General features: G+C 39.8%; 1 protein-coding gene across 3 annotated transcripts in view; it reads right to left on the bottom strand.

Annotated features, from left to right (window-relative positions):
- ESR2 (estrogen receptor 2) overlaps positions 1-14,665 on the bottom strand; it is a 46,645-nt gene extending 31,980 nt beyond the window's left edge. For 2 of the 3 annotated variants that reach the window (XM_050897151.1, XM_050897154.1), the window contains exons 1-2: positions 3,286-3,349; positions 1,551-2,023 (exon numbers count right to left, since the gene is read on the bottom strand). In XM_050897151.1, coding sequence (XP_050753108.1) covers positions 1,551-1,984 — 434 coding nt within the window. In that variant the 5' untranslated portion in view covers positions 1,985-2,023; positions 3,286-3,349. Of the gene's footprint in view, positions 1-1,550; positions 2,024-3,285; positions 3,350-14,642 lie in introns of those variants that run through there. The other variant, XM_050897153.1, reaches the window with a different exon arrangement.
- Positions 14,666-20,460: the final 5,795 nt, after the last annotated feature.

The raw sequence follows: 20,460 nt of genomic DNA, 5'->3' as shown, positions 1-20,460 counted from the left end.
ACTTGCTGCTGAACAATAAAGATCATCCATAAATTTAGACTCCAGATTTCATTGATTTCTCCTCTTTAAGTTGGATCATCAGCAGCTACAAGAGCAATAGTCCATATGAATCAATACCAATGGCAGAAGACTTATTTACTTAAACTCCAGTGTGGCAGGTTTGGCTTCCCTTCTGTGTATGTAGAGAGCACACTGCAGAGCATCAGATGGGGTGCTCTTGCTCTTGGGTTATTCCAGCTGCTGTCCCATCATCTGGACAGCTTCAAACACTAACCTACAGCAGCCTTCCCAGGGCTGTCAAAGTTTTGAAACATTAACCAAAGCGGGAAGAGTTTGGATGTTGGCCCTATTCACATCAGACCTGCTTGGGGAATTCTTCTGTATATAAGTCTTACCCAAGCAGCCTCTCCCAATCCACGCACCTACACTTAACGTAGATTTGCACTCCAGAACTGCCTGCTACTCTCTGCTGACTCCAAATAGAGACTAGTCAGGTGGCCGGGCTGAAGATCCATGCAGCCTACAAGTCTGAAGTAGACGTAGATCTTGCACCTTAGCCCTGTGCAGTCAACATAAGGTCCACCCATTGCAGAAGGAACGTGGGTAGTCTCAAAAATAGCACAAATCCTTTATTAACAGTTGAACTAAAACTGCTGCCAGGACACACTATTTTTCATACTGACAATGGCTGCTGAAGTTAAATAAGGAGCCCTATGAATAAACATACAGCTGCTAAAACAGGAACAGCACCTGCAACACTGAGCTTTTATCCATCCAACAGCTGTTGTGCCCATGAATGGAGTAATTTCATCAGCTGATGATCTACACACTGCTTATGGTTTGTAATATGAGTAAATGTGCAGAATGGGAACATGTTTTTGGAAATACAGTTTCTTTACAGTTGAAAATTTAGCCCGTGAATCTGCTGTTCACAACACCTTCATAAAGTCAGTTGAGAACAGCAACAAGAAACAGTCAGACTTTTCCAGTAGCAGCACCCTTTTGAACATGATGCATGCTGCTGTGTGACTCTTAATACTAAAACCAAAAAAAAAAGAAAACATTTCCCTTGTATTCTAAGTTCACGAAAAGCCTTCGCAACTATTAGATGCAGTAAAAAAAAAAAATCCAGACAAAATGGAATTCAAACAACATTGTATGAAAAGGAGAAAAGAATGAACCTTTACTTCTTTCACTCAAAGGACTTAATTTGCCAGAGCAAAATTCATTTTTATTACACAAAGTAGTACCTAGCAGTCTTGAACTTTTGTTTATACACAGTAAACAGTTCCCATATTGAAGGCATTTGTAGTGCTTTGTGTTGGTGTATAGTTCTCTAAGGAGCTATTGAAAAAAAAATCCTATTTCGGAAGTTACATTAAAAAACCCACAAAACTCAGGACTTATTTGGTGTTTGGTGGAGGTTTTTTGGTTTTGTTTTTCAGAGAGACCAACACATAGAAGTCAAATGTAAAAAGAAAAGACTTAAAAGAACTAAAGAAACTGTAAATAATTTTCAGTGAAGTTTTAAAGAAATGAGTAGTACTGACCTGGTCACAGGTAGCACTGGCTCTATTGGTCTTGCTTCGCACCACGGACTCTTTGGCTGCTCTGCATACAGAAGCGATGACTGACAGTGCAACGTCAGAGGGGAGAGATGGCCAGGAGCAGACCATAACGCGTTGGGGCTTGACGTTTGCCTCACAGACGCACTCTCTGAATCACCAAAATTGCTGGTAATGTTGTAATTCATCACAGCAGGACTGCAGAATGCCATTGCAGAATATTCATGTCTGTTTTCCATGTAAGGGGAGGGAATATAGACTGGACTGTGTTCTGCTGTCAACGTGGACTGATTACAGCTGTAGGGAACTGGAGAGACGATACCAGCGGGTGAGTTTTTAATTTCTGTTTTATTGCATCCAATATCCTGAAGTGGCAGCAACTGAGAAAAGTCTTTGTGAGAAGATGCACACAGAGACATTTTGAAGCAAGACTGAAGATTGTTGTTTAAATATTCATCCTAAGATGGTAAGGTATAAAAAAAGTTGAATTAAAAAGTAAGAAAGTTCTGTATTAAGTCTTTTCTATAAAAGAAAAAAGGAATTAGTAAAACAGAAAACATAAAAATATCCTGTTAAAACAGATTACATACCAAATGCACTTAAACAGTCAATGTACAAATCTACTACCTTTAGGAAAAAGAAAGCTTTCTAGAACTTCCTTAAAAAGAAAGGCTAAGACACCCATTGAGTTCAGACTCCCTTAAAAAATAGTAACGAAAAAAAAATAAATCACTTGAAGTGTGAAACAAAGATGCAGGTGACAACTTGCATCTTAACAAAAGTAGCTCGTTACAACCAGGGTAAAACTGCTTTATGTCAGAGGTACAACTATGGAGCGAGTGCCCTGAGAAATCAATTCTCTTGATAAAAACTCACCACCTCCTGCTCCTGCTATAAGTGTACTACTTCAGCCTTCCCTGTATCAACACAAACATGTAACAGCAGATATTTTGAAAACACACAAACACGCACATATATCTCCTTTACCTTCCAAAACCAGAACTCCACTGCACGTCCCTCTCCACAGAGGAGGAAGACATGTAATGGATGTCAGTAAGCAACGCAACTTCATCACTGAGAGGTCCCTGGATACGGCACCTCTGAAGAGAGCCATTATAAAAGTAGAAGTCACAAAATGCAGACATTTCCAAAGCTCACAAGGCAGAACTCGAGCGATTTCATAAGGTCCGGAAGTTTTATAATTTGCTGCCACTCTCCATCCCCATCCCAACTACTCTTCATCCTTCCTCCCATCTGAATCAACTATCAAAACAGAGACCTTAATTTGCCCACAGTAAATACTCTTTGTTAGATTTAGGTGTATCCAAACTATTTAAGGCAGAAAATATTTTGGGGAAGAAAAAAAAAAAAAAAAAAAAAGCCCACCAAAACCATCCTCCTAAGACATAACCCCTGTCCTGGAAGCATTACTTTTACAGTAGCATTTAAAAATATTTCTTTTTTATTCTTCACTATGAGTTTCATCTGCAATTCATTCCAGCTTTGAAGACAGACATGCAGCCCTCCTATAGCTTGCAATCCAAAACAATCTGGAAACAATTGTTTCCAAAATAGCAAGTTGTAGCCCCTAGAACTGATAGTGTATTGTACTTTTACAGATGGTAATAAGATCTTAACAGGAAAAATCACAGAATTAAGAAGTCACCCAAAGCTTTGCTATTCCAGAAGCGGCCAAAGTATTGATGTTAAATATTCTTACCTTTTTTCACCTCACGTGACCATAAAGCAAGATGAGGAAGATTCACACACAGGTTTGCTGAAGTACCAGCAACCTCCCTGTCCCAAAAATTCTCAGCCAGATGGCATTTCTAGTATGCCATCTTGGGGCACTGACATATTTTTCTCCTCTAGGGCCAGGACTGAGGGTAGAAGCATTAACAAAAAATCTAAGAAATAGTCTTTTTGAATAAAATGGATAGTTTAGGGTCCGTCCTTCCTTCTCACTTTGCACTCTGTTGATGAAACTGAAGATATCTGTAGAAATAACCAGGAACTCATTTAAATCATCTCAGGCACTTCAGTCCCAGCTGCTGTTTTTTCCTTTGTGGGAAACAGGAAAATGAGATATCTCAGCAGCTGTTTATGTCCAGCAGTTGTTGCACTGGAACTCCGATGCAGCCAAAGCAGGAGAATCTGACCTCACTCCTCACACGATCTACACACTTCATTTGCTCCAGCCAGACGCTTCACAGTCTCCTCTAAGAGAAACCATGCATCACTCAATTTTCACTGCAAAAAGCACTGAAAATCTCAAAGGCGCTTTCACTCCCAGGTTATGGGGTGAGTACCCCAAATAATTTTTAAGCAGCAAATGATGGAACTAAGAAATTTTCTTAAGACTATTTTCAGTGATTACTATGAATGGGCCCAGTGAGCACACTGAATTCAGAATGCATTTAAAGCTTCTGTGTAGGTAAAACCGTATACTATTTGCAGGGGCTGCACGTATTCGAGGTGTGCGTGGACACTCTGCAGGAGCATCTGGAATGTCCAGCAAGAGCTGACTGTGCTAAGTGCATCCCTCTGCTTCCCTGCAAAGGGCACACAGTGCAGGGTAACCCCAAACCCTTCTGAGAGAAGGACCTTAAAGGGCATTACAACATCATCTCTGTTCTAGTCAGCTAGAGACATTCTGGTATGATACTTTGATAGCTTTTGCAGCAGGCAACTTGTTGTGTAGTTTCCCTCAGACATTTGGAAAATATATGCGCGTACGCTGTAGAAGCAGAGAGAACACAGAGCTGGTACTACACAATTTCATGAACTGAAATCAGCTGAGCGTTAAGTCATGTTTTTCTGGAGAGGTAATCCAGTAGAGTGGTGTGCAGGATAACTGCCTACTTAGCAGAAGGACATATTCTCTCCAAAGGGCACACACAGTATTTAGAAACATACACAGAAGTTACAAGAAGCAAGAGTGAAGTTTGTTTTAGAGGGAGGAGTCCACACAAGCATGAAAAGTCAGTACAGCCTTCCTCAAAAACAGACTACTCATGACTTATTTACAAGAGAAGGGACTCTCGGTTCCAGGAGGTTAAAGAACTGTACTCATGGTCTTCAGCAGACCGCAATATAGTGAAAAAATAACAGCAGTGGCTTAAGATAATTAACTTGGGTTGTAGAAATAGTTTAGCCGCAGTAGACTATGGATCTACATGAGATCACGTTGTTCACATTTCCTTATACCTAGAGAATTTAGAACGGGAAGCCCACAGCCTCACAAATAAAGTGAAGCTGCTGAAATAATCCAGTATTGCTCAGAAGGTCCTAAAAACTGACTGCTGGACTGTGAGGTTCTAAGGACTGTGAAGTTAAAGAAGGACTGCAGATTCAGGGAACCAGATCTTAAGATTTAAGGCTAGAGAAAACAAACTCCACTAACACCAGTACCTCAGAAGGAAGCACAACCACATTTAAGCCAAGGATTACACTGAGTAGTGCAACAGGCTAATAAATTTGTTCCATCCTGGTATAATGTCCTCATATCTTAAGCACCATTCATTAGACAGAAATGAACTCCTACATAAAATGAACTCCCATTCCAACATCTCCTCCTTCTCTGAAGAAGGATTTTAAAAGCAAGATTCAATTTTAAAGTACATTATTTAGATCTAATCTATTAGCACTGCACTAGGTATGTACCAGACACAGAAACAAAACAGGTATCTGTTATTTTTATACTGCAGTCTTCTGGGAGACTGCAAATGTTTCAGTCCACTTAAGTCAGCATAGCTTAGCAAGATACTCAGCAACTGAAATGCCATTATTAAGTAAAGAGCCATTTTGTCTGGTTCCTTGAGTAACACTTACCATTCACAAATCTAAGTCACTACGGGCAGGGTTCACATCTGGCATAAGAGAAAATAGTTCCATTGGCTCCAGTACACAGAAGATGACACCACTATCCATGAGGATATAGGAACAAAAATGTGATGTGATCAATGTTCTCCACAAAAAAAATCAGGTTTCTGGTCTTTAAACAGCTCTACATATTGAACTTGATGTATCTTGAGAGGCACCATACAAGACACACCAGATTAGGCACAAGAACTGGTTTAGATGTCATAGTCAAACAGATACATGGGTAAATAATTAAGCCATCTGACCTATTTGAACAAACTCAAAAACCAGTTATTGCACATTACCTATACCAAGTATCTTTTTAAAAGCCTTGTATGAAACAAATAATTTAAATTTTTTTTTAGTTTTGGAAAGGGGAAAATATAGGTAGAGAGGGCAGGTTGCCATGTTTCAGAGCCTGCTTGGAAACATAATACAATAGCTTTTCCTAGAAAAATGCAACAGTCTGCAAAAAGCAATAGAGTGATGGATGTTCTCAGGCACCATTCCATCAACATACACTACAACATGCTTAGAATTTTATAGGCGAGTCATGTATTTTGAGCAAAGACTTTTTTGCAATAGAGAATTAAAATGACCTTTTTCTCTGCTAGGCTTAAATTAAAGTGCAATCATTCTTCCTTTCGTTTTAATAGAGGTGATTCAGCAAGCATGCATTCCACTACCCCCGCAGCCTAAGCCCCTCAGTCATCTTGCAAAGTGTTCTATTAATATTCTGCTAAGTTAAACTTTACACAATTCCCCACAACAATGAACGGAATCATTTTCTCAAAAACTGATCATTAAAGGAAAGTCATTCATGATGCATAAAATGGCACTTGTGCTTCAGGTTTTGTGAAAAACTTATTACTCATTAAACACAGCACTGCCAGATACTGCCAACAGAAGGCATATAAGTAAACAAGTTTATTATTACCCGAGAAGGACTAGATGCAACAAGTAGGGGACAGATAGGGAAGCAAAATGAAAATAAAGCTATCTGTCCAGACCTCAGATGTTATACTCGTTCCTGCAAAATTAATAGCCTGTTCTCAATGAGATCAAGACCTCCTCTGCAGAAAATATTGCAGATTAAAAGCACACGGGCAAGAATACTTTGAAACGCTTAAGCAAAATGAGCGCTCTCTTTGGCCTATCTTAGCCTTTGTGTTACTGAAGGCACCAACATCATCTAGGTTATTCTAAACATTCATAAATATATTTCAGGGCTCAATGCATATGACATACACAGAGGCACCAAGGGAACTGGGTTTGTTCCACCAGAGGAACACAAGACTGCAGGAGAGTCTACCTGCAGTCTTCTACTCCCTGAAGTGGCGTTACAAAGACAACAAAGCCAGACTCTTTTCAGAAAAAGCGCACAAGTCAGGACAAGAGATTACAGTCACAAGTCAGTGCAAGGGAAATTCCAGTTGGACATGTGAAAAAATTCTCCACGGTGAGAATTAAGTACAGGAACAGGATACCCAGAAAGGCTGTGAAATCTCCATCTTTGGAGATACAAAAAAAACTTGACTCAAAAAGGCCCTGAGCAACCTGACCTCACTTTGAGCAGGATGCTGGATTAGTTGCTCTCCAGATGTCCCTTCCCACCAGAATTTTTTTATGACTATGTTCATCCACTACTGGAGACATTCATAATAGAGGAAATTCCATTTTACCTGTGCTAGAAAGAGTGAAGCATATCAAAGGATCATTAATTACCCCCGACACTGGCCACCTTGTCAACTTTGTTCAAGAAGGTAAGAGCTGTGGGTCTTGTCCAAAGACAACCAGCATTTAACATGGTACATGAAAACAGCTGTCTTGCATACACTGCAATGGGATTAGCTCACTAGAAGGTATGCAGACAATTGGAAAAGATTTCCAGATCTCAATTCAAACTAGAGTTAAGACTGACTACAGTAGTTTTTAGCTTTTCAATTTGTAGACCCTTAAAATGTTATCAGACCTCAGAATGGATTTAAGCTTTCTATGATTTGCATTTCTTACATACCTTTCATAGACTTAAGGATCCAGAGACCAGAAATGGAAAGCCACTGTCCTGCTCAAGAATACAAATGCAAACTGAGAGACTTCAGCTCCTTTACTCTCCGTGTCATTACTTCAAAGTACAGCGTGGACACTCAATACATATTCCATCAAAAAGAATATTTGAATTTCAGTGTGAAAATTTTAGCATGTTCCATTAGAAAAGAAATATCTATTAAAACTATTACACAAGTAGCAACTACAAGGATCTATCAGAAGATTTTGTAATCACACTTCAATCCACAGCAGTATCATGGCAGAAGCCAGTACACAGAGTATCACCCTTGTCCAATAAGAACTTTATTATTGAAAGAAAGCATCTCTCTCTGATGCAAAGAACGGCGGGGAAGAGCGGTACAGGCTGGCCTACACCTGGGACTCAGATTTTCATGGAGCTGGGATGTGCATCTGTATCCAGCATCTCTGAAGCACACTTGGGTCTCTCAGCACACACCAATTAATTAAGCTAATACTTAAGAAGTTAATTCTGAGAAGTTAATTCTTGGTTTGATGATCAGAACATAGCTCTGTGACAACAGCAGGGAATACACCAGTTCCTGGGATCCAGGAGGAATTAATTCCTTCAACCAGCATTTCTCCCTTAACGACAGTGCCCTAGAACGAGCACATAGGACCCTTCCTCCACCCCATTACTTTCTAGTCATTAGAAAAGCCTGTATTGAGGGACATCTTTAATTTGTATGACTCTGCTGAGAAACAGAGTGCCATGCTCAATCATTTGGCATCAAAAAGGGCAAATATATACGGATAAATAGCCTCATTTTGCCCAGCAGGACTTTTAGACAGCTTGGAGGGTTACTGAATAACTGTCTCTTAGTTATTGGCATGGTGTAGACATGAGCTGGCACAGGGGCTGAGATTCTTTGACTCAAGTCAAGTTCTTTCTGTTTACTCTTATAACAATTCAGCATCTCTCGTATTAGAAATAAATAAATCGGGGACTGAAAATACCACTGCATTTATTCCCTGTTCCCGCAGCAGTTCCCCCATGCAAGTCTGTGAGGATATACAGCAGGCACACACGGAGCAGTGCCAGCAGCAATGCACTCACGCCAGACAGAAATTTAAGAGAGAAAAGGGAGGGGAAAAAAAGTCAATATGTGAAGAAAAACAAGTAAATCAGGCAATAGGAATAGAGCAGGAATTGAAACTTCTGTTCTCTCAGGGAGAGAGACCGTCTGTCTTGCTTTCTGAGGAGAGAAAAGATGAGAGATTTTCCCTGGCAGCAGCTGTCCATCACTAGTAATAAAAACCTGTGATGAGATTAAGAGCCTTTTGGCCAATGGACAATAGAGTAAGGTCATAACTGCCCCTAAAACCTAGACCCCCTGGCAATCTATAGGCAACAAGATTAGATAGGTGGGTAGACAAACAGGACATATCCCCAAATGACATGGACTAATTTATTTCTGCAGCACATGCTATATCACCTGAGGATCTGATCTGCCGTAGCTCCAAAACACGGGGTGGGAGTTTCTGTTTGGCATGTATGTCAGTGAATGTAGGATTTCGTTTCTCCTGGCTAAGCAGACATGACGCATTGACTGTTCCCTTGAGCATGCCATGCCTCAGGATCCTCAAATGACCTCTTGCTTTATGAGGCTGAGAAGCAACGGTGATAACCATAGTTGTCTTTGGCATAAGAAAACCTTCCTTGCAAACGTGCTGTCAGGGAATCATTTTGTCAGATCTAGGTGACCTGAAGAGTGGAGAAAAAGCAGCAGACTTTTTCCTGTCAGACCAATGTGCAATATCCTTTATTCTACTCTCTCCCCTCCCCCCGCAATAAAATTATCTTATTTACTGTGTTTTTCCCAGACAGCCTCTTTACTATGCAAATTATTTGTGCTGGAGGACTAATTTACACAGTGAAATAGTCCGTTTCACTAGTGGTCTTACTGCGCCCAAAGCCTCTTCAACTAACAGCACTTGTCAGCATTGTTTTCAAGACAGCCCATTGTGTCTGTCCAAGAAAAACATGCCACATGCAAGATGCCTTTTCCAACACTGCCACTAAAGCTGCGGAGCTGAACTGTGCTTTGGGACACACCGAGACTTGCTTCATTTGTGTGACTATGACAGCAAGGAGCGTCCAGTTTACATCTTGCTCTACCCAGTATCCAAACACCACACTTCACAAATACGTGGCTGCCTTACCTAATACGTGGTTGCCTTACCTTTTACTGCATAAAGCAAACTTTTGTCCTTTTAGTCACAAAACTGGAATAAACAACCTTTTCTATAATTGGATAGAAATGAAATCTATGTATGAATATGTATGAAATGCAGTACAGTTTTAGCTGCTTTTCTGGTTTTAGCTAGAAGTCAATTTGTTTCCTTATTGGGATTTATGTAAAATACTATTTCACTTGTATTCATTTTGCTATGCATCTTCACATTAACAGAAAATTCAAGACTAAATATTTTTGTCCCTGCAATTTTATTCTAACTTCTTTAAAAAAAAAGTTTTTGCAACGTAGTTATTTGATACCTGATTTTGATGACTTAAAAGACTTACAACTGCCTGACAAATTAGTAATTGTGCCGTAACTTTTCCCTCATAATCATTAATTCACTGAAATAACACAGATACCAAGGCATTGCTTATTCTTGCCTTTCAAGATATGAAACACTGTTATAATGCTACATGAAATCCCAGATCAGATATGTTTAACATCATCCACAGGTAAAAAAATTTTGTGTATACTCTTTAGTCCCTTATACAAAAAAAACTGTTCTAGGTTTGTCTCATCATTAACCTGGACATGAAAACGTGCCTTTTACTGTGGGTAAAATCCTGTCTCAACTGAGTTAGTCAGAATTTTGTTGTTGATTCACACAGGTGGACATTTGTCTAATATATTAATCAAGGAAAATCTTGAATGTCCTCCTAGTCTTATTAAAATGAAATCAGAGAAATTATTCTGGGATTTCTGTTCCCTGAGCTTCATATTTCCTGTCTCTGGAGGACTGGACCAGCAAACTCTTCTATGTGAATATTTCTTGCTGCTAGCAAAAGCATGTTGCAGATAACTGAAGAAGAGCACAATAACATAGTGGATATAAAATCTATTCAGCCCCCTGGATCATCATCCCTTTTCACTGTAAGTTCTTTGCTACTTGCACCTTTAAGTCAATATTCAAGAACCAGAACTAAAACTAAGTGTATTTAAAGAGATCATATACTAAGATGGCTTCATAGTGGTTTTAATTAATATGTTTTAATCCATTCTTTATCAGAATATCATCATAGACACTCACAGTGGCTGACTCTTATTGAAGGTAATCCTGCAATTGCAACATTTTAAGATCATCTCCAAAACTATGGGTATTTTCTTCCTGTGATACTTTAAGTTTATCAGGTTACCAACAAACAAATTCACTGGGATATAAAATAATTTTTGTGATTCCACTTTCTCCAGCAATACTTGAAGCTCCGTTAACCGATCCTCATAATTTACAGCACTTAAGAGATCAACTGTAAAGAAGCCTCAGATTTAGTCCGTCCCTTCAGGTCTAAGATTTTTATTGTTATTTCTCCTTTGAAAGTCCGAGGAAGCTGAACTGTTCACTCACACACACAGTTACCAGTCTGAGAATGGAAATGGAGACGCTACAGCTGTCTTGTCTAACACTGTTACAGCCACTGTGTCTGCAAAATGTAAGTTACATCTTATTTAAAAAGATATAGGATAGTTAAGAAAGGAAAGCAAAAAGGAGGATAGCGACAGAGGAGTGATTCTATGTTTAAACATTGTTCACAAACATAAAGAGGAATTTTGATAAAGTTCTGAAACAGCAAATAGAAGTTGTAAAGCTTTAAATTAGAAATACAAAATGTATTTGTTGCTTCTGTAAAGGCACCATACTTTGGTCTTAGATTTCTCCCCCTCTTGGGAGGACAACAGATGAGCAGTGAATTTCAAGGATACGGTTGAGGAAACAGATTACTGGTAATACTCAGCACATCAGAATCAAGTGCTAAATGACAAAAGCGGTTTCTCAAGCAACTCATAACCACATCAAAACTTTCTCTGCACATAAATGGTAATTGTGCATCATTCTCCATATGACAAGGCTGAACCCTTTCCCAAAAAGAGATACTACATTTACCAGCCATTCCAAGGTCTAAATTGCATAATTTGCTGTTTATCCCATCCTCTCTCCAGACTGAAATTTATTTTCTCTAATAAAACCTCACTTATAAAACCTCCAAGATAAAAAGACCGGCTCATTCTTGTCATTGCTAGCCAAAAGTCTTTACTAGCGTTCAGGCAGAGGTTCCGAAGGGTTTGACGAAAATTTACGCACGTGCTGTCCAATCTTTAGTTATTGTTAAATACACCTTTTAGCACTGCCAAAAGCAAACCTAAGAAACAGGCTTTTATCTTCTTGTCTAATTAGGAAGATCCTTTTCAAAATTGAAGTTCTCATTAAAAGAATGTAAACCTATATCACCAACTTCAATATGGGAAAACTACTTAGGTAGACACAGGAACTGTAAGAACAAAACCTGAGACATTTATCAGTAGGAGACCTGGAATTTGAAAAGCCTGATCCAAAGTCCAGTCAAGTCAATGAGGAAACTTCCAATAACTCCAATTTGCTTTGGATCCGGTGCTAAAAGATACTATGATGCTAAGAAGTGGCTTTTACCTTTTACTAGCATAGTCATTTGTGCAGTTTTCCAAAAACCTTAAAAAAACCAAACCCCTAATGTTTGTTCAAAAATACTCCTTCTGCTTTTAGTGCAACAATCCTATTCTAATTAGATTCTTAAGCTAAAGTCCTAAAATATAGCAAACTTCCACAATTTTCTCTGAATCCCCAAAGAATTTTTAAAACACCAACCTGTTGAAAGATCATTTAATCTGCATACACTGTTAGACTTTAAGAAAAAATGTGCACTGGAACCAAAAAAACCTCTCGATAATTTAACTATCCCATTTCACTTATAGAGGTTATTGTTCATAAATCCAGAGGTTATCAATTGCAGAGCTTTGGCAACATTTAAAATAATAAATATTTCATTCAATATAGCACGTACCTGATTGACACTGAATAGGGTTTCTGCTCTTTATAAATATTCTGACAGCATTACATGTCAGCAAGGTTTTCACATAGCAATTCTGGATTTGTTTTCCTTCTTTCCTTTATCTCTGATTCTAAAGCAGCTGTGCCCACCACCACTTAGTCATCAGATCTCAAATATGAATCTTTTCAAAGCAACGTGATGCCCGCTCATCAGTGCAAGATTACACAGATACTATCAGTGTTTCCTTTCCCTGTGAAGGCAAGACCTAAACAGAAGTTCCTCCTCCTCCTTTCTGACATAACAAGCTTCTGAATTTGTCGTTCACTGCAGTTAAAGCTCTTACATGACTGAATCATTTTATAAGCCAAGCATTCTCATATTTAGCACAGAAATATGAATTATTAACTAACCAGTAATTCTGGAAGCAAATACTGAGATTTTAAAAAGCTAAATCAAACTTTTTATATCTCTGTCACAGGAAAACCTGAAACATAATTAACGTTTGCTCTGAACCAGCAATGTACTCATCTTAGACATTTTGGGCAACATAATTAATAAACTACTTTGGCATTGTTTTTAAACACCAGATGCATAAACAGAGACAAGGAGGGATTTTTTTTTTTTTTTAAATGTAACTACATTCTTTTTCAAACAAAGCAAATTAACTGGAAGCCATTTAAGGTAATACCTTTATTTTACCAAGTTAACATTTATTTAAAAAAAACAAACTTGAAGACATGCAGCAAGGTCCAATTCTCAATTATACATTCGGGTTGCTTTCAAAATGCTTGATTAGTTGCACAGTGTTAACCTCATTTACTCTACAGAGCAGAGTAATGCTTGTAAATTTGCTTGGATAAAGCCTCATGTTATTCATTCTTGCATTTTAGACCCCAAAATACCTCCAAGTCTACATAACCTTCTGAAATCTCTTGTCTGAGTTAGGAGATTTGACTGTTGTCAACACATGCAGCTGAAATAGTCCTGCCCCCTCTGCAAGCACAGCCAGAACCAGACCAAGGTAGTATTACTATCCACTCAGTCAGCCATTCCCATAATTACTTTATGCTAATGCAATTTTTCTCAGCATCAGATTTGCCTTTCTACCTTGTTTCTACGTTCTTCTCCTTGAGCTTCCCCATCTCCTCTCATTACTATTTTGCAGGTCCAAACACAGCTGCTTTTAATCTTGAATTCCTTTTGTTTTAACAGATAAAGCCTTTTGCAAACTACAGGGGATTTAAATCCCTACTGCCAGCACTTTTTGATGATTAGTTCTTATATGGCGTTGGACCTGTGTCTATCCAATCCTATCTATGCCTGTGGTAACCCTTAAACACTGTTTAAGGGCAAGGTCATGTTCCCTACCATCCTCAATACTAATGGGACAGGAATGTAAAGGTTTACTGCTAAATACTAGAAGTGCACCTTAGTTGTTTGCACATATAAGGGCTGCTTTCCCCTCACGTCCTGGCATGGCCCTTAAACTATCTGTACCATGCCCTGATCCTGCAAGTCCGTTTACTTTAAATACCTGACCCTTGCCAAAGCTCCCCTCTATTTTTAGCAACTGTCCTCCTGCCCCTTTCTCAAGACAGCAACAGAGACTCTACTGCTAAAGGGCCCCTTATTTTCCACAAATGGATGGCAAAAACATTCAACACCAGGAAGGACAGAGGGGATGCTACCCATAGCTGTCAGCAGAAGATAGACTTGTGAGGACATCAGTGGGGTCAAGAGGTCCTTATGGCTGTCTTCTCCCCATGAAATCCAGGGGAAGTCAACTCGTAAAACACAACCTGCCTTTTTTGGGGTTAATCTACCAGAAACTACAGCAGTCCATGTCATCAGTCACATTACAGCACACCAGGTTTCTGCAGAAGAAAACTGTTCTGTATGTGACTACCTTCAATAACTTCAAGATGTGTTACCACAGGCACATCTAAGAGCTAATGTACATGTTCTGTCTGGCAGACAGCCCTGACCAAGATTAGAATAACACATGCGCACCTCTGCAGAAGTGTCCACAAAATGCAGATCTAAGAGGGGAAAGGGGAACAAGGACTATGGATACCAAATAAGCATTAGGAGCAGCATTAAGTAGTTACCTGTGAATTGTATCTTTCCTCTCCATTCAGATCTTCTCTCAGTTAGGAGCCACAGCTATTTTGGGTAATATAAACAAAAACGTTCAGTCAAGGCAAATTAAGATTGTATTAAGGATTTTATGTGTTAGATAACCAGATGGAATAAAGAGTAACTAGATAAATGGTCAGGAACAGGTTGGCAGTAGACAAAGAAAAATAAGTCAAGTTCTCTTCTCTCTCTTTTATATATATAATATATATTAATGTTTCCTAAAACAATATAAAATGAGGCGGCCTTTAATTAATGTATTTTCCTCATAGTTTTTTTGGGGGGGTGAGCATCAAGACAGGAGTTTCCATGCATAGAAAGGGATGATTAGACTCTGAGCTACAGCAGTTTGTGACTAACTGGAGCAGCACCTGTCTAGCAGACATGTGGGGCAGCTACGAGGAGCCTTGAGACAATAGACAAGGCAAAAATAATCCAAATAAGATGTAGCTCAGGATAGTACACTCCCCTGTGTGTACAAGTGCATGAAGGAGAATACATTAGTGCCAATAGATTCAAAAAGCAGTGCCTTTAGACAAAGGTGTTGTAGTGAATAAAATGGGTAAATTTACCTACTTAATAAACCAGGCCCATCACTGATGAATAGATAAATGTTGTCTTGTCCCAGACAGAAAGAGTTACTTACATCATTATCACCTAAAATTATTCAAGGCTGAGCAGCTCCTGGGACCACAGGATTCACCATGCCAACTGTATGGTGTATACCGTCTGTATACTCCCCAAGTAAAGCACCGAGTTTTCTTCTCAGCATTCCCACTATATTTAGCACCCTAGGTCTCACAGGCACAACTTGGCTTTCTAGCAAATTCACGCTACGTAAGCAATTTGAAGAGTGGTTTGACTTGAGGATTCACCTAACAAAGAACCTTTTTACCACCTCCCACAAGTTTTAAAGGTGTTATAGTAAAAGGATCACACTGAAGGAGGAGTGAAGAAAAAGGGCCAGAACAGAACTGCAGAGGGAATCTTTTTGGACAATGTTCATCAGTGGTTACATGTTCTTGCGTGCCTATTATTAAATTGCTGCGGCAATCTCCTTAAGGGCACCCACTGATAGCCGTAAAGAAAAGCTACGCCGTATCTCACATATCCATAAAAAGAAGTAAACTTCAAGGAAAAGAAGGATGCAGTATTAAATTTGCAGAAATAAATACCACAATTATGCCTAAAAGAATTTGAGGGAAACTACCCATCCCTGTATTATCTTGGGCAAAGGTATATTCTCCTCATCACCCGTGTGTATCCAGTGGGTGAATACCTTGCTTTGTTATCACAGCTTCCACCCCAGCACCATACACTTCATTCCCTAACTATTGCCAAAAGAAATAAAAAGTCAGTATCATAAGGGAAGGCTTATTTCCACTCCACACAGAAAAGCTTCTGTGAAAAATTACCAGCTTTAAATACAGCCACCTGGTTCACAGCACCTCCAAACCTGATAAAGCTTTCAGCCACCATACTAGCCCCTCTCCTTGAGGCTCCCAGCTTCAAGCTCAGCAGGGACATGTCTGGATGCTGTGATATGTTCAAATTGCATCCAATGCTAGCTGCGGGTTCTGAAGGTCCACTTTTTTGAAGCTCAGCTGTAGTGATAAGCCGTTCTGCCATTGCACTAGCGAGAGACCAATAAACTTATGGAATCCACACTGCTAAGGATTCATTCCTGCTTGCATTCCAAGGAATCCCTATCTTTCCATTTTTATCCAGGTCTCTTATCTAGTAGGCTGGAATTAAAAAAAAAACATTTCTAGTAGGTTCACCCTTTACAGAGAGGGAAGAAAAGCAAAATCTAAATTTTTAAATGTTAAATATTAAATTATCACAACATACATTAGGATTCAAGATTGCTGAAGTATTTTATCCTCTTTTCAATTAGTTGCAGCCTTGGCAGCAGACAACTGATGTCAAAGGCTGAAAGTCACTGGCTGAGTACGTGGAACTTGTGTTTCTTGATTCTGTGCAAGAGAGAATTCTCTCTTCCTCCAATTTACCTCATCCAACACAGGTTCAACATAGCTTGAATTCAACTTGGTTTTTAAATGTAGGAAACCTGGGTTTCCAGATACTCAACATGGATCCAAAACTTTTATATAAATCATATATGAAAAAACAAGCAGTCTCCATATCACACATACAGTATAGGATATTAGTAAATAGGAGATTTGGTCTGCTGCGTCCAAAGGATTTCCCCTACTGCCACAGCTCAAACTCCTTTCTGCCCTCATTTAAGTCTTTCCAGATACAGCTCCCAGCCATGGCTCATGGTCTTGCAGCATATTCATGTATCTTCCCTTGGGCCTCCTGGCCTTGAATATACTGCTATAGTAGAACACGTCTGGTAGGACTCATATGCCCTGAAGTAGCAGTTAAATTATTATAAATAAATATCAATTTTCTTCTGATTCTAGCTTACTGACTGATGTTATGAAGGAGGCAACCCTGCTCCCCCAAAACCAAAAATAGACCTTGTTTCTCCAGCCTTTCTGTTTCTAGAGAAGTTGGCCTCTAGAGATGACAGAAACAAAGTCCTTTCCATAGCATAAGCTCTTTCTTGCCAATACACAACCATAGTCAAGTCACAGAGGAGGATTTTGTTTCTTGCTGTCCTGGAGATAAATGTCCCTTTCCATCTCCTCCTTTTCACCTACCTCTTATGCTCTCCAGGGCCCCAACTTGCTACTTTTTCCCTAAAGAAATTCCTCCCCGTGCACTGCAGGACTAAAGGCAATGGATTCATTTCCCATCTACCCTACAGTTACACTAGCCGAAACTCTCTTTTGAGGAGGGTCTTAGCAATTCCTCTTCATTTAATCTAGTTACATTTAGTCTACTAGACAAGTTCAGGAAGAAAAAAAAAATATGTATAATCATTATAGCGTAGGAGTCCTTGGAGAAGGCTGCTTTCCATGAAGCCACAAAGAATCAGCAGAGAGAGTTAACTACCTTACATATACTGGGCAGATTATATAAAATGTGAACTATGCAATTACAGAAGATAACAACTGCTATGAAGGACATGACTGATGTCATACACCTGTTCATTAGATCTACTCAACCTAAGCTTGCAAATGATTGCTGCTTCCTTTTTTGCTACGATTTTATGAGGAAGTAGGCAATGGGAGGGGGAAGAATAGTTGGGCAAGATAGAGAAGGCCTGCTAGCTCAAGCCAATCACTAATGAAGTGGCTTTGGTATGGGGATGAAATGTAATTGGTCACACCCACTGCTCTTCAATAGTTTTTCAACAGACATCAAGAACAGCTGTCCTTAATTCAGAGTCTCTCTTACAATACAACTAATGTACTCAAGCAAACTGAAATATATTTTCTTTCCTCAGCAGACAACCTGAATCTAACTAGCAAAGCAAAGTTCAAGATGCAGAAGATAATGCCAGCGGAAGAACAAGAGAAGAGAGAGAGTTACAAAGCCACCTGAAGTGGCCGAAAGATTCCCAAAGTATTTACAACAATTGAAGCAACTGAGCTTTATTCTTTGATCAATGCAGACACTTAAAAACAACTTGCCCTTTAAGGAGTCTGTTTAAAAAGAAATCAAACCACTACAAACACCACAGTGGTGAAAACTCCCGTTTCTCTTTTCAATGTCACCGCAAAGAAGTAGATACAAAAAAAGGTGACTCTTCCCATATATCTTTTTAATTCACAGTTTTCTGAATCAGACCTCATTTTGCAGCAAGTTTAGTTCAACTTCCCCTTCAAAAATAATCACTCTTCAATAGCAGCAGCTACTGGCTGAGGTCAGATTGGGTCATCTCCTCTTGTCTGACTGCTCACTGCCATCACCAGCAGCAGTGTCTCTCCCTTGCCTTCTCAGGACCATGTGGTTCCCCCGCTGTCCCTTGTGCTGGCTCTGGAGCTCACCTGACCCAGGAGAAGTCACTTCAGCTTGGGAACTTTGCAGAAAGCTATCCCAGCAAAAGGGGAGAGAGGCGTTTGTTTTTTTTTCTTTTTTTCATCTCACTGCCGGGCTAGTAAGATGAATCTGCTCCTCAAGAGGTCAGGCAAATGGCAAACCAAGAGAAAGGCAGGGCTGCACAAGCAGGAGTGGGGGAGGAGAGACTGTTCCTTTGCCTGACTGCAAACTGTCAGATCAGATCAGTTCCTTTCTTCCTGCAAGAAGGAATTCTAGCTACGGCTGAGGCACTGACTGGATAAAATTAGAGGATAAAATCAGATTCAAGTCAGGCCACACGTCCTGTATGCACCCCTCTTCCCCCATCATCCCAAACTGTGGAGGAGTCAGCCCCCTGCCCAAACTCATTAAGAACCATCGGGTATCCCTCTTGCCCTTGCTCCCCAAGCAAACCCTCCTCTGCCACACAGGGAAGTAAAGCTACAAATAAGATTCAGCAAGTGAGCAGGATGACGGGCAGCAGGAGCCAGCATGAGGTGTCACAAAAACAACATTAGGGTATTCATTGCAGGGGAGTTGGACTAGATGAACTTTAAAGGTCCCTTCCAATCCAAACTATTCTATGATTCTATGATTCTGTTCTCTGGACCTTGGAAGGCCCTGTTGCCACACTGTGCTGGTGTGTTGTTCTCCCACAGCACACTCCTGCACTCACTTCACTTCAGTTTCACTCCACACCAGCCTTCTCCCACTTCTAAAGCCACATCCCTTTCCTACCTTTCTAGCCAGCCGATCCATGACCAACATCCACCGTCCCAAAAGAAGTGCCTTCCTCCTTCTATTCCCATTGCCTCATAGCACAGGGGATCCAGATTAAAATTTATGTGGTAGGAAAAAATCAAAACCAATAAACAAAAAAAGCCATCACCTTCTCAAGGAAACAAACAAATAGAAGAATTCTAACCTAAAACAGTTCTCCATAATAAATGCAATAATGAAACGTAAACATCATATTCAATGGAGTCATGAAACATCAGCATCTTGTGTACATTACTGTTTTACTGAGAAGCTTTAGAGTTGAGGTACTCTGCTGCAGAGACAGAACATTTTGGAAGGGATTAAATTCCTACAGTGGGGACATGACTTGTGCATTCTCCCAGGACAGCAGCTCCAGATTTTCAACCGAGATAACTCTTGAGGGACGAGGACCTAATATATTCCAAGACTAATCAGGTCTGCTCTTCATCCAGAATCACTAGGAATTTAGGCAACATCTTAAATGCAAATAGGCTTTAAATGTAACAGAAGTTTAGAGAAAATCTGCTGCCAATGCATTAGCACAGAACATGTTCTTTTCACCTATTACCTTGCTAAAGCAAACATGATGGGGGAAAGGGAAGTAGCAGAGTCTGATTTGCTTGAACTGTTGAAAAAATAAATCTCCAAGGAAAAAAAAAAAAGCTATAATCTCAAAGAAGTCTGGCTATCCAGTTGAGGCGATCAACAAGGATAATCAGCTGGGTGACTGGCTGTGGTTTCACACTTGCTCTGTTGAACTGGTTTCTCAAAGCTGGAAGGACCGGAGTTAGATTCCCTACTAGAGGGGGGATAGCAATGGGGAAAGAGAGTAGCAGCAGACAAGCAACTGGACCACTCCATTTAAAAAATCACCTAGTGCTACATAATACATTGGCAGAATAAAATCCAGTCTTCAGAGTCATTTGTCTTAACTGTTTTATCCTTTTTTCCAGAAGAAGCCTGTTTCTTATGCTTTAGCATGTTAACTCAATAAGGTATGAGGCCAGACAGTCAAGGGAACTGCATCTTTCAGCACTCCTCCTGTATTCATTCCTGGAGCACAGTTGAGGGAGAGGACTATGTGGCTTGGTACAGCAT

Source organism: Gymnogyps californianus, chromosome 5 (genome assembly GCF_018139145.2).
Source record: "Gymnogyps californianus isolate 813 chromosome 5, ASM1813914v2, whole genome shotgun sequence".
NCBI classification, from domain to species: Eukaryota; Metazoa; Chordata; class Aves; order Accipitriformes; family Cathartidae; genus Gymnogyps; species Gymnogyps californianus.
This window is presented reverse-complemented; position numbering and strand designations above follow the sequence as displayed.